At 35.0% G+C, this 14,219-nt stretch overlaps 1 protein-coding gene across 13 annotated transcripts in view; it reads right to left on the bottom strand.

Annotated features, from left to right (window-relative positions):
• RBBP8 (RB binding protein 8, endonuclease) overlaps positions 1-14,219 on the bottom strand; it is a 111,236-nt gene that overhangs the window by 51,916 nt on the left and 45,101 nt on the right. For 11 of the 13 annotated variants that reach the window (XM_019796416.2, XM_034642703.1, XM_002912655.4 and 8 more), the window contains one exon: positions 3,613-3,725. The exons of 1 other annotated variant lie outside the window; for it this stretch is intronic. In XM_019796416.2, coding sequence (XP_019651975.1) covers positions 3,613-3,725 — 113 coding nt within the window. Of the gene's footprint in view, positions 1-3,612; positions 3,726-10,509; positions 10,642-14,219 lie in introns of all 13 variants that reach the window. One more of the 13 variants, XM_034642707.1, reaches the window with a different exon arrangement.

The raw sequence follows: 14,219 nt of genomic DNA, 5'->3' as shown, positions 1-14,219 counted from the left end.
TTTTTTTTACTATTCTCCATATCTTTCTGCATTTTAAAAAACATTTCATTAAAAAAAATAAAGAAGGGCACCTGGCTGGCTCAGTCAATACAGCATGTGACTCTTGATCTTGGGGTTGTGAGTTCAAGCCCCATGCTGGGCATAGAGCTTACTTTAAAAAAAAGAAGAAAAAAAAAAAAGACTTCTAGGCAGACTTGAAAAAGAACCAAATAGAATTTTTAGGAATGAAAAATTTGGTTACTGAAATAACTCAGCACAAGAGAACTATTGAAGTACTTAGTATATTGAACAAGAGAGCTGAAGAAATCACTCAAAATGCAGCAGAGAGAAACAAGGGGGTGAAAACAGGAAAGCGACATTAAGTGATATGAAGGACAGAATGATGAGGTCTCACCAGAATCCCAAAACAGAGAATGGAGAAGACACACTATTTGAGAAGCTAGTAGTTGACAGTTTTCCAGATATGATTAAAGATGTGGCTCTATAGATTTTTATAATATATACTAAACAGATTTTTTTTGGAAAAAAACTTGATTAAAACTGTATTAAAATTATAGAACACCAAAAACAAAGGAAAAAAATCTTAGTAGCAGCCAGAGAAAAATGACTGTTACCCTGCAAAATTGCCTTACAAAAGTAAAAAATAAAAACATCTGTGGATAATAACTAAGTTTAGAACCAAAAAATACCTTCTAAAGGATGTATCTCGGAAAGGATAATAATCAGAAGGAAACTGAGGTGCAAAAAGTAATAATAAGCAAAGAAACCAATGAAACATGTAGTTAAATCTTTTAAAAAACTGTCTTAGTAATTTTTAGAAGTTTCTAACTTAGAAGGCTAATAAAAGGGGGGTGCCTGGGTGGCACAGCGGTTAGGCGTCTGCCTTCAGCTCAGGGCGTGATCCCAGCATTATGGGATCGAGCCCCACATCAGGCTCCTCTGCTGTGAGCCTGCTTCTTCCTCCCCCACTCCCCCTGCTTGCGTTCCCTCTCTCGCTGGCTGTCTCTATCTCTGTCAAATAAATAAATAAAATCTTTAAAAAAAAAAAAAAGGCTAAGAAAAGGAAATGGAATGCTAGGCATAAACAGCATGTAAGCAGAGTTCAGGTGTTTTAAGGTCTGTGTATTATTTGAAGATGGTCAAGATATTAACTTTGTATTTTAGGAACGCATGGTAAAATTTCAGTTGTAGGGCGCCTGGCTGGCTCAGCTAGAAGTGCATGCAACTCGTGATCTTGGGGTTGTGAGTTTGAGCCCATGTTGGCATAGAGACTACTTAAAAAAAATTGTTTTCAAGGTTGATCAAAAAGATAAAAGAATTTAAAAAAAAAACAGTAAAGTATCAGATAAAAATGAACTAAGAAGACAGACATCCTCAAAATTCAATAACCGGGAAAGTAAAAACATAAAAGAAAAGGCAGGAAGAAAAAAAAATAGCAATGAACAGAAACATGAAAAAAAATCATATATATGAAGCCCGTGGTGTTTTTATTCTTACGATAACTTGGGGATTTGATCTTGGCAATTTTTCTTTTGTTCATTTTAATGTAAAATTAGTTTTTTAAACTTCACAGTAATCATCCTGGTAGTGTTAATGGTGCAATTCTGAGACTACTGTGCTAATGAGATTTAAAAAATGAGTAGTTAAGGGATATTTTTAGTCTGTCATTCCTGTCTTTGAGAACCAGGCTTCTCAGTGTGGAAGGAGATAGAGATGTTATTAGAGAAAAGGTTAACAACAGATCTATAGTCTTGAACTTGCATTTTAAACATGAAGTCATGAGGTATTTTAGCTATCTGAAAATTAGGCAAAGGATATTCAAGCTATTCACCCAAGAAGAAATGCAAACTGAAGATCATGTAAACAAAAATAACTTAACCTGAATAATTATAAAGAGAAGGCTAACTTAAAAAAGGTATCATTCTTTACCCATCAGATTAGGTATTATTAATTAATACATTTTTGCTCAAAGCTGAAGATGTAGGTGAATGCGCATTCTCAAATACCTCCCCCCACCAAAAATCAAGCTGTCCATTAACAGCAGAATGGCTAAATGACATCTACACTATAGAATATAATGCAGTCATGAAAAAGAACAATGTCTTATTCCTTTGAAGATTTTGGCTATTTTTCAGATAGCCAAATTTGCTGGAAATTTGACTATTAGGTATGCTGACATTACTGGAGATTATTTCTATACTAACAATAATATAATTGTAGATTTCAACTATGTTTACTGAGATGTAATAGTTTTCTACTCACTGATAATATTCTCATATTCCTAAATAAACATATGTATGCATTCACACATATATCCTACAAAATCTACAGACTTAAATTAACATGTAAGGACTTCTAAGACATGGTCTAAAATGAAATAATACATGTCAGTACAAGAAGTATGGTGTGATCCCGTTAAAATTTGAAAGACAAGAGAAGGGGAGTGCACCTGGCTGGCTCACTCAGTGGAGCATGCAACTCTTGACCTCGGGGTTGTGAGTTTAAACCCCTGTTGGGCATAGAAATTACTTAAAATAAAATCTTAAAAAAAAAAAAAAAAGAGAGAGAGAAAAAGAGAAGGAAGAGATAAAATAAAGGAAAGAGACAGAAAGATAAACCTGGACTCAGAAAGATACGCTATTAATAGATTGTTCATAGTAATTATCCCCAGGAGCAAAATAAAACTATATCTTTCTCTTTTTGAAACAATGAGGATATAGTCATTTATTCTTGATAACCAAAGAATAGCAATATAATAGAAAAAAAATAAAAGATGGACTTGGTTTGGAAAATCAGATAAATTAATTAGATCCTTGGGGTGCCTGGGTGGCACAGTGGTTGAGCGTCTGCCTTCGGCTCAGGGCGTGATCCCGGCATTATGGGATCGAGCCCCACATCGGGCTCCTCCGCTATGAGCCTGCTTCTTCCTCTCCCACTCCCCCTGCTTGTGTTCCCTCTCTTGCTGGCTGTCTCTATCTCTGTCGAATAAATAAATAAAATCTTTACAAAAAAAAATTAATTAGATCCTTGATGTGTTTGTTGTAGTTGTTTATAGAGAATCAAGGTAAAGGTCACTAAGAGAGTATATGAAGAGTTAAAAGAGAATAAGGTTAAGAGAGGTATTAGAAGAAAAGAAGGTTAAGAGAAGGCTAATGTAAAGAAACCCTATATTAAGTGTGTAAGAAGACTCAACTGAAAACGGTATACTTGTAAATAGTATGTCATGAAAATTAAAGAAAGTATATACTTTTATAGAACACTAAATTGTATTCTTTGTATTTAACTTTACTAAATACTAGTTAAATCACAAGATATAAAGATAAAACTAAAGCAAATATGGACATAATGAAAGGAAATTTCCTTCTTGCTTTACAGCTAGTGGACTTGAGGGCCAATGTGGACAATATTTATCCCACCTTTTTGTATCCCATTTCTTACTAAAATAAGTATGAAGTTAAATCTACAGAAAGGGAATAAAGGACATTTGAACTTTTGCCTACATGAGGAAAAATGTATGTAAACAATCCATTTGATTGCAACCACTTTAATAACAGGTTTCATCAACAGTATATTATGCTTTAAATACTTAATGAATGAAGAAAGGAAACTCACTAAGCTCTGTGATAAGTTTAAGATTCTGCTGCCGGATATTTTCAAACTCTTGCTGTTTTTTCCGCATGTGCTCTTCAGTTACTGCACAGCGATCACATAATCCTGCTCTTAACCTAGGAAACAAAAACAAAATATTTTTAGAGTAGAACTTAAATGTTCTCACCAGAAAATAAGTATGTGAGATCATGGCTGTGTTAATTAGTGGATTCTTTCACTATGTATATGTTTACCAAATCATCATGATGAACACTTTGTCAATTATACCTCCATAAAGCTGAAATTCAATTTTTTACAACTACTAAAAGATATCCCCTTCTATTTGAACTCTCAAGATTTTTATGCTTTATGAAGCTCTAAAGAACTGACTTGGCAAATATAGAGAAAATTAACTAGTTTAATGATGTATTATACCTTTAACATACTGTCGAATAGGCTGAAATCATGCCACAACATCGCCTTCTACAACAGATTGCAATTCTGAGTGGAATTCTTTAAATTCTGCCAATTTTAAACTCTATCTAAGGGAATTCATTTATTGAAAAAACTGACCTTGCTCTAATTTATGATAGTCAAAATATGAACTCCAGTCCAGTACCGAGGGGCTGAATTATATCTTAAGCAAGCTTGCATCTGTATTGCTCAGCAAAGCATATAACACATAATGAGGGTTCAACTTCTTTAGCTGAATGAATACTAAAGGTCAAAGAATACAGAGCAAAAAAAAACCAAAAAAGTACTTCATATTTTGTTCTTTTCAGCATTAAAAAAAACCCGATGTTAGAAAAATTCACAATGTACTATTATGAAAAAAAAGTTTTAAAAATAGCTTTCACTGATTATTTGTGAGTGCTGAAGGGAAGAGGGAAATACATATATTGTACACAGGAGATGGGAAGTGGTAAAGAGAAAGGTGTACCTCAAAATGTTAATAATAGTTATGCTGTAGGTACCAGTATTATAGGAGGTATTTTTTTCTTAGTGTTTTTCTCTTTTTCAAAATTTCTCTAATTTTATTATTTGTTAATCAGGAAAAAAATATAGTTAAAAAGAAGACATATAACCCATGTTTCGAATTTGGGAAATATATAATCTGAGGTAATAATTTTAACTTGATAACCTGTCAGTAAGATACTAAGTATTTAAGTGTCTATGGAAGTCATAGCATGGTAATATAAGCCATGAATTTTATAAGCTAAGGAGATAAAAAATTAACACCGCACAATTAAAAAGAACCTATTTTTATATGAAAGTAAAACTCATATCAACAATGTTGATATGGATGTAGAAAATAAAGATTAGAGATCATAGATAGGATGCATTAATAAAATCAGAATTCCTAGAATAAGAAATAAAGAATTGGACATCATAGTTTAATCAGAGTATATTCCAAAGACAGGAATTAGGGCAGTCAAGATCTCTGAAACCATTTTGTATAATAAACATCTAAGTAAAGATGACAGAGTGAACATTTGCATCAACCTTTGCTCCTTCCCAAGATCCTACAAAACCACAGTAAAGATGTATGTATATTTTTAAAAGCCCAAACCCACCAGGACAGGCCTAATGGGAGAGAAAACAAACAAAAACCTTAAAGCTAGGCAGTGGGTGGACAAAACTGAAACTCCTCTGAGAATGTTGAATCCTAGGCCAATGATGGGAAAAGTTTAGAATTGTGTTGTCCAATAAGGTAGCCACAGCCACATATGGCTATATCAATTTAAATAAAATAAAAATCAAACTCAGTTATGCTCAAGTACTCAAGAGCCACATGTCTAGATGCTACTGTATTAGTGCGGATATAAAACATTTCCATCATCACAGAAAATTCTATCAGACAGCATTGACTTAGAACCAACCTGATACACACTGCAGAATTTGCAGAAGGTTAAAAATTTGGTATTCAGAGTGAGTGATTTAAAGTATTTCAAGAAATCATCATACCAACATATTTTCTCCTATATTCTGAGCACTCAGGTGATCACCCCTTCCATTCCCAGCAGAACACTGGAAGTTTAGTCTGTAGAGGGTCTAAAACAGACACCAGACACTGGTTTGGGAAACAAGAGGTACAGGACACAGGAGTACAATAATGAAATGAATGTCTATGCATGACAAATTCTCAGACCGTAACCTAGGCCCTCATCATCTATTTGGCTTCCAGAACTTTGGTAGCCATCCCTATTACACATTCCGGGAAGCAGAATGAAGGAGCCTGCTTTGGGAAATCAGGTCTAAAGATACTGACATACAGAATTATCAGTGAAACAGACCAGGCAGATCACCTAGCAGTGAAGCTCATACCCCACAATTCCATTCAGAGCTTTTATCCACCTTTCTTAAATATAAACAGATAATCAAGATCAACAGACAGCTGAGAATAGCTTATAAAGTAAAAGAGACTAAAGCAAGTAAGACACTAAAAAAAAAAAAAAAAAAAAAGAGGGGGGCCTGGGTGGCTCGCTTGGTTACATATCTGACTCTTGATGTGGGCTCAGGCTGCGGTCTCAGGGTCATGAGATAGACACCTAGACACCTGCACCGAGCTCTTGCATCGGGCTCCGGGGTCAGCAGGGAGTCTGCTGGAGATTCCTGCTCCCTCTCCCCTTTCCCCCCACTCACACTTGTGCACTCTCTCTCCCTCTCTTGCGAAAATAAATCAATCTTAAAAAAAAGAAAAAAAGAAAGAAATATAAGCTATATAGGGAGAAGGAAAAAAAAAACCACACCACCATCATCAAACTGTAAAGAATACTCTCAGGAGAAATAAAGAAGGTAGCAAACTATGAAATGAAAACAGGATTGCCATAAAAGGAAACAGTCTGAGAACAAAAACAAAAAAATCCTAGAAATTAAAAATATAGCAGGAAAAAACCCAAACTCAACAGAAGGTGAGAAAATAAAGCTGAGAAGATCTCCCCAAAAAGCAAAGAGAAAATAGAAAAGATAAGAAAACTAGAGCATTATTCTAGAATGTTTATCATACCAATAATAAGAGTTCTAGAAAAAGCAAGTTTGGGGGCAGGGGCAGGCAGAAAAGGAGGAACAAAAAAGACATGAGAAATATAGAAAGCAAAATGGCATAAATCCAACCATATTAATAATTACATTATTAATTGATAAAATACTCTAATCAAAAGGCAGAAACTGTTAGGACAAAAAAAAATGATTCGACTTTATGTTATCTACAATAGACTTATTTTTTTTTTTGAGATTTATTTATTTTAGGGGGAGAGAGAGAGAGAGAGAGATGGTGTGTGCACTCCAGAGCAGGGGGTGGGGGGCAGAGGGAGGGAAAGACAGAATCTCCAGCAAACTCCCCTCTTAGGGCAGAGCCCCATATGGGGCTTGTTCTCACCACCCTGAGATCATGACCTGAGCTGAAATCAAGAATCAGAGGCTTAACGACTGAGCCACCCAGGCGCCCCTACAATAGACATACTTTAGATTCCAAGATACAAATAGGTTGAAGGCAAAAGGATGGAAAAAAAATATACCATACAAACAAAAACCAAAAGAAAGCTGGAGCATCTACGTTAATTAATATCAGACAGAACAGACTGTAAGAAAGTGTTACTAGCATAGTGAATTTTATAATAAAAGGGTCAATTCATCACAAAAATAAAAGAATTATAAACATATGCATCTAACACTAGAGTCCCAAAATACACATAGAGCAAAACTGAGAACTGAAGGAAAAAACAAATTCAACAATAACAGTTGTAGACTTCCACTCTCAATAATGGATAGATCAAGTGAGACAGGAAATCAGCATCGATATAGCAGACCTGAACAAACCAACAACCATCCAGTCCTAACTGACATCTACAGAACACGCAACCAACAACTGCGGAATACACATTCAGAACTTTTGCCAGGACCATTTCCTAGGTCACAAACAAGTCTCAATAAGTTTAAAAGCACTGAAATCATACAAAGCATGCTCTTCTACCACAATGGAATTAAATTAGAAATCAACAACAGAAGGAGATTTGGAAAATCCACAAATCTGTGAATCTTAAACAATGTACACCTAAATAATGAGTTAAAGAAGAATCACAAGGGAAAGTATAAAAATAGGCCATAGCATACATGCATATATAAAGCAATGGTCAATAAACAAAAAGTTCTTGAATACGAAATATGTGACTATCAAATAACTTTAATAATAAAGTTGGAAAATAGAATAGAAATCTTCCAGAACATGGGGGAAAAAAATAAGTAACAGAAATCAGAGAAAAGATGATAAAGAATTAGATTATGACCGAGAAGTGCTCCAGAAGGACAGAACATATAAAAAGGGAGAGAAGGAAATAACAGAAAAAAAATTGCAAGACCTTAAGAGATATCAGCCTTCAGGTTAACAGGTGAATGTCCAACACATTGAAGGAAACACACACACACCTCCCTCACGAAATTTCAGAATGATAAAAAGGTCTTAAATTCCAGGAAGGGGAAAAAAAACCCATTACCTATAAAGGAAAAACATTAGAATATCAGTTTTATCAACTTTGGATGCTAAGAGATAATGAGAAAATGTCTTCAGTTTGGAGGAAGTCTATTTTGAACCTACAATTTTATATCCATTCAAAATATCATCTAAATCAACAGTAAAATAACATTTTTAGACATGCAAGGACTCTGAAAATTTACTTCCTGTGTGCTTTTCAGCAGTTATTTGAGGGTGAGCTATAACAAAATGAGCAAGAAAAACCAATAAAAGGGAAAAATAGGCCCACATTTTATCAATCATGTTCACTGGTATATCTTCAAGGTCTAAAATAGTGCCTGGCACAAAGCAGGTGCCCATCATTATTTGCTAATTAACATGAGTTGAAAGAAATAATGGAATTAATGTAGGGATCCAGTGAAGAGAAATTCCAGAACAGCAGTTTTAGTATAACCTAGAAAGTAAATGGTCCAAATTAGTATACAGGAAGTTTTTCAGCCCAAGAGATATGACTTCAAGAAAAAGAACAAAAAAGATTATAACCAATAAGTAGAATAACTAACACATTACATAATACTAATGACATTGTAAGGAAAACATGTTTCCAATCTCAATACGAAAAAAGTAGTTAGAACTTGCAGGAAAAGCACAGCAAACTCATATAAATATGTCCTTGTCATAACATAATTATGGGCTGATTTGAGGGGCTAACTTGAGCAGCTGATTTGAAAAAGAGGAGAAAACAATCTATGTGGCCTGGACATTAGAAACAGTCTCCTTGAGTGGCACAGAGGTCAGGACATGGGATCTGTAGAGAAGGAACTGTTATCCTGGCTCAGCAGAGAGTATTTACAGAGTCAATAAATAAACACTGTTTACTATTTTTCAGCTTCTATAATTAACTTATAAATCAAATACAAAAGACTGAGATCCGGTAACAGAAAACAATGCAACCACTGTCAAGATTGTCAATATTTACATGTAAAGGTTCAGCTAAACACAGGGTGGGAAGTAGAAGAGAGGAAGAATGATGCAGGGAAGGGTTAAAGTATCAATACCCTCCTGCAGTATAGTGGTGAGCTCAGGGAGACTGTACAGACATTTTCCTAAGTTATATTCCTGTAAAGACATACTGTTACATAAATGTATATATTAAGGTTCGAAGGTAAAATAGAATAACTAAAATAGTAACTATCCAAAAATATGTGAGGGATAAACAGTATCTTCATTTTCGTAGTAAGAAGTAAACAGATATTGTCTCAAATTGTTAAATCAAGTGTTAAAGTAAAAATACATCATTGATGGTTCGCATGGGTGACTCAGTCCATTAAGCAGCTAAATTTGGTTCAGGTCATGATCTCGGGATCCTGGGATGGAGCCCTGCATCAGGTTCCCTGTTCAGCAGGGAGTCTGTTTGTCCTCCTCTCTCTGCCCCTCCCTCTGCTCATGCGCGCACTCTCTCTCTCTCAATAAATATATAAAATCTTAAAAAAAAAAAAGCAAACTACATCATTTAGAACTTTGAAAAACTGAGAACTGGGACTGACAGGGGTGAGAAAGAGAGGGACAAAAAATTTTTTATAGTAACTATACAATTTTATAATGTACATGCATTACCTGAATAAAAATTCAAAAAGGGGGAACACAAAATAAGCTAAATAGTATATTCTTTTCATCACAGAATTTTAATTTAACGGTATTATATTCTAGTAAACTTTGTATGACATCTTTTTGAGAATTAAGGTACTAAAAAGGATATACACTTTCTTGTCTTTCTGCTATAATACATATGTTTTCAGATGCTCAAGCATTTCTAAAGCTAAAAGTAAAGTGTATTTATGCCTTTAAAATTCCAAAGGAAATAAACTATTCCAAAACCAAGACACTATTAAACTGTTATAAGAGGCAACTCAATTTTAACTATTTGCTTAAAGTACCTGACATTTCATATTTACATTTCTCTTTTAAGATTTGCTCCAATTAATAGCTTAGGGTCCATGTAATAAACATTCAAATAGTTGACCCGACTGTGGTAAATAATTTATACAAGGAATTATTAAGCCATAAAGGCTGAAGAGAACACGGCATTGAAAAGTCATTGAAGGGGTGCCTGGCTGGCTCAGTCAGTACAGCACGTGACTCTTGATCTCAGCGTTGTGAGTTCAAGCCCCACACTGGGCGTAGAGCTTACTTAAAAAATAAATAAATTCCAATGAATTATTTAAATGTCATTCTGTTAGTTTGTCACAAAAAACTGAACACTATTGTTTCTAAGAAACGAAATCTAATAAATTAAAATATCATGACATTTCATCAAAAACAATCCCTTGGAACCCCTAGTTTCCGAGTTCAAAAATACCACTGATATAGACAGTTACAAAATGAAACAATATTCCCCAGCTTATTACTTCCAGTTTTCTCCAGTTAACTGCCATTCTTGATAACAATACCTGTGGAAAAGAGTCAACTCTCGATTGCTTCCAGATCCTAGTTTAAATTTAAGTGGATGTGAGAAAATATGCTAGCTCCTATTTCCATCAGCAAGGTTCCACTGCTTTCCTCTTGCCTATTTTCCACTGAAGCTATCAAAGAAAGAAACAGCCTCAATTTCACAGGAGAATGAATGCAATTTCAGTCGCTATATACAGGTAACAGGGAAAGAACAGTAATTCTACTTGTAAGATCAGAAAGCAACACACATTGTGAGTTATATGACAGTTTGTTCATACGGATGAAGAAGTAAAACCTTTCATTTTGCAACTGGAAAACTCACCAGATTAACAAGTATGATCAATTGTTTGCTATACCCCAAAAAGATTTCCTCAAATTTATTTTCATTCAAAAGGGTTTACTGAACACCTACAATGAGTACTGTATGTGCTGAAATACAACAGTGGCCAAGATAATGTCTTTTCTTTTAGCGTTTACAGTGTCTTAGAAAAAGAGAGGCAATAAAAAAGTAATTATGGCAAAGTATCATTCATATCATGACAGTGGAAATACGGGGTACTATGAAAAGTGCCCAGTAGAACTAAACCCAGTCTAGAAAGTCAGAGAGGGTCTCCTGAAGAATATATTTAAATTCAAACCCATGAGTAAGACAAAAAGAGGACATTTAGTCTAGTATTTGAAAGCAGTTGCACAACCATAAATCCTCTGATTGTGAGTACAAATTTTCCCTTTCAATGACAGATGAAATATGAGTTTCCTATGACTGCCAAAAATGCTTTTAAAAATATTAAAATCGGGGCGCCTGGGTGGCACAGCGGTTAAGCGTCTGCCTTCGGCTCAGGGCGTGATCCCGGCGTTATGGGATCGAGCCCCACGTCAGGCTCCTCGGCTATGAGCCTGCTTCTTCCTCTCCCACTCCCCCCTGCTTGTGTTCCCTCTCTCGCTGGCTGTCTCTATCTCTGTCGAATAAATAATAAAATCTTTAAAAAAAAAATATTAAAATCTATTAGACAATCATGGTTTAACTGCTTTATTCAGATTTTTTTTTAATGCATTCCATCTACTTCTCCACACAGTGACTATTTCTTAGATTTAGTGAAATACTTTGTTTCCTTTAAGGAAAGCCTGTTACAATAATAGCAGTAGTAGAACATAAAGCAGCCACATAAAATTATAACTTTTTATTATCTAATTTACCTTTACCGAGTAATTCCTCTCATCTAAACATCTCACAATGTTTTCATGTTAGCATAAAAATAAAAATTGTTTCATCCTATGAAAAGTAAGAAGTTTCAGAATTACTGTTTAGAAATTTTAACAAAACACATTTTTCCTTTTAAAGGTCTTAGCAAAACATTAATTCTTATAGATATTTAAAGCTTGCTCTAGATATCATTCTCATTAAACATAAAACTAAAATGAAATTTTAAATAAGGCAGAACTTTACCGAATATTATCTGCTTAGACATTTAAAGGCAGAACATAGTAGCAATTTAAAAGAGAAATAACAAAAAACAAAACTTCCCCAAAAAGTCAGACTAGAAAATGGACAATGCTGGGGAGCTAATATTTCAGAGTATCTGTTTTGGTAACTTTAGGTCAAGTACAAATACTTTGAGATGATCAGTCATTTACATAACATTTACAAAATTAAGAGAACATTCAGACAAGGCTTCGGGAAAACAGAAACTGGGGGATTTGTAAGGTCAAAAGTTAACCTAATTATCCATTAACTGTGATCTAAGGACAGTTTCTTAAATCTTTGCCAGCTCAGTTTCCTCACATGTAAAATGGTTTTACCATCTACCTTACAACATTAGTGTGAAGATTAGGTGTTAGATATCTGGGTACAAAGTGAGCCCTCAATACATAGCAATTGCTGGAGAGTTAAAGCCTGAGAAAGATGTGCTCTCCACCATTCCTCCCAAATGCTCCACTACATACCCAGAGAAAACAAGGAAATGTCTCACACCACACTAACAGTAGCTGATGACTTCCTTTTTGACCTGGACTGGGGAAGAGTAAGGGGGACAAATTACTTTCTAGCTTCCTGTTACCTCAGCTGGAGAGAGACTGGACCTGGCTATGACACAGTATAGACTGGAGTGCAAGTGGCTGGCATCAGAGTCACCAATTAGGAGGTATACTGTAAGTTTTTAAAAATTGCTATTATGTACTTTAACTAGTATTAATCTCATTTAATCTTCAAAGTAGCCCTGTGGAGAAGGTATAGTGTCACGTCATATATTCTTGGCTTTTCTTCCACTCTGATAATTTTTCTTTTACAATTTTTTTTTTTTCCTGGCTGGGTACTTATTCTTCATTAAACCTTAATTTGTATGTCCAAGGATTCAGCCCTAACACCTCTTCCAATACCCTTTAAGATGTCCTTAGATCTCTTATCCAATCTCTAGGTTTTAAATGCCATTTATATGCAGATGATGACCTTCAAATTCTTTTCTCTAGCTCTGATCTCTCTAGATAGTTTCAGACTCACATATACAACTATCGACTTGACATCCCCACGTGGATATAATAGATGCTGTCAATACCTTCTCACATCCCTTTGTAATTTCCCTGCTTAAACCCTCTAATCTCTTCCCGTTGCAATTAAAATCCAAACTTTTTGCCTATGATCCTACAGAATCTGGCTACTCCCACCTCTCTAATCTTATCTCCTATCATTCATCCTCCTACTCATTAAGTTAGAATCACAGTAGACTTCCTATTCTTCAAATATTTCAAAACTTATTTCTACCTAAAACATCTGCATTTGTCTGTTCTCTTTTTATCTCCAGTTCTTCAAGTGACTAGCTCTTAATCTGTATCATTCAGGTCTTAGTTCAAATGGCACCTTCTCAGAAAGGCTATCCCTGGCACCCATTTCTTCACTTCCCAATGTCTGTGGTCACTTAATTACATCATTCAATTTTATTTCTTCATAACATTTACAATCTGAAGTCATCTTATTTGTATGACTTACTCCAAACCTTTGAAAATTAATATCAGCTCCATGACATCCTAAGGATAGCATTATCCCCAGCACCTAACAGCAACACCTAGATCGTAGTAAGGACTCAAAGTATTTATGAATCTGAATTAAGGGCACAGTATAAGCTTGGAATTAAAATTCACGGCTATGATTCCAAAGCCTATTGAGCTTTATTCCACAATAGGCTGCCTATTCCAGTAAACGTGAATCCTCTGGAACAGTAGTGATGGAAGACAAGTATACAGCTGCAGTTTGCACAGATGGAGAGATTATTCCACCACTAAAGGTACAGTGGCAGGCTCAAACCACTAGCCCTTCTGTAACATATACAAAATAACAACAAAAGAAAATTATTAACTGTAAATGCAAGAAACATTATTTGTTATAGTTGGTTCAAGGTCTTAAATAGCACTTACAGTTCAGCCAGGGGAATAGAGCAAATCCTGGAAGTTTTTTCTAAATGTAGAGGATTAAACTCATAGGAGTGAGAAATAAAATATGTATGTGGAAGTAAAGTAAGTGATACGCATTATCTTAGAAATATTCAGAAAGAAGAATCCCCAGACTGCCTGCAAGTAGAGAAATATACAGGGGAAAAAAAGCAGAAATATGAAGACAAATAGAATTGTGAAGCAGTTTCCACCTACTTAGATGTAAAAATGGAATTAAGGGGCGCCTGGGTGGCACAGCGGTTAAGCGTCTGCCTTCGGCTCAGGG

The sequence above is a fragment of the Ailuropoda melanoleuca genome, chromosome 14, assembly GCF_002007445.2.
Source record: "Ailuropoda melanoleuca isolate Jingjing chromosome 14, ASM200744v2, whole genome shotgun sequence".
NCBI classification, from domain to species: Eukaryota; Metazoa; Chordata; class Mammalia; order Carnivora; family Ursidae; genus Ailuropoda; species Ailuropoda melanoleuca.
This window is presented reverse-complemented; position numbering and strand designations above follow the sequence as displayed.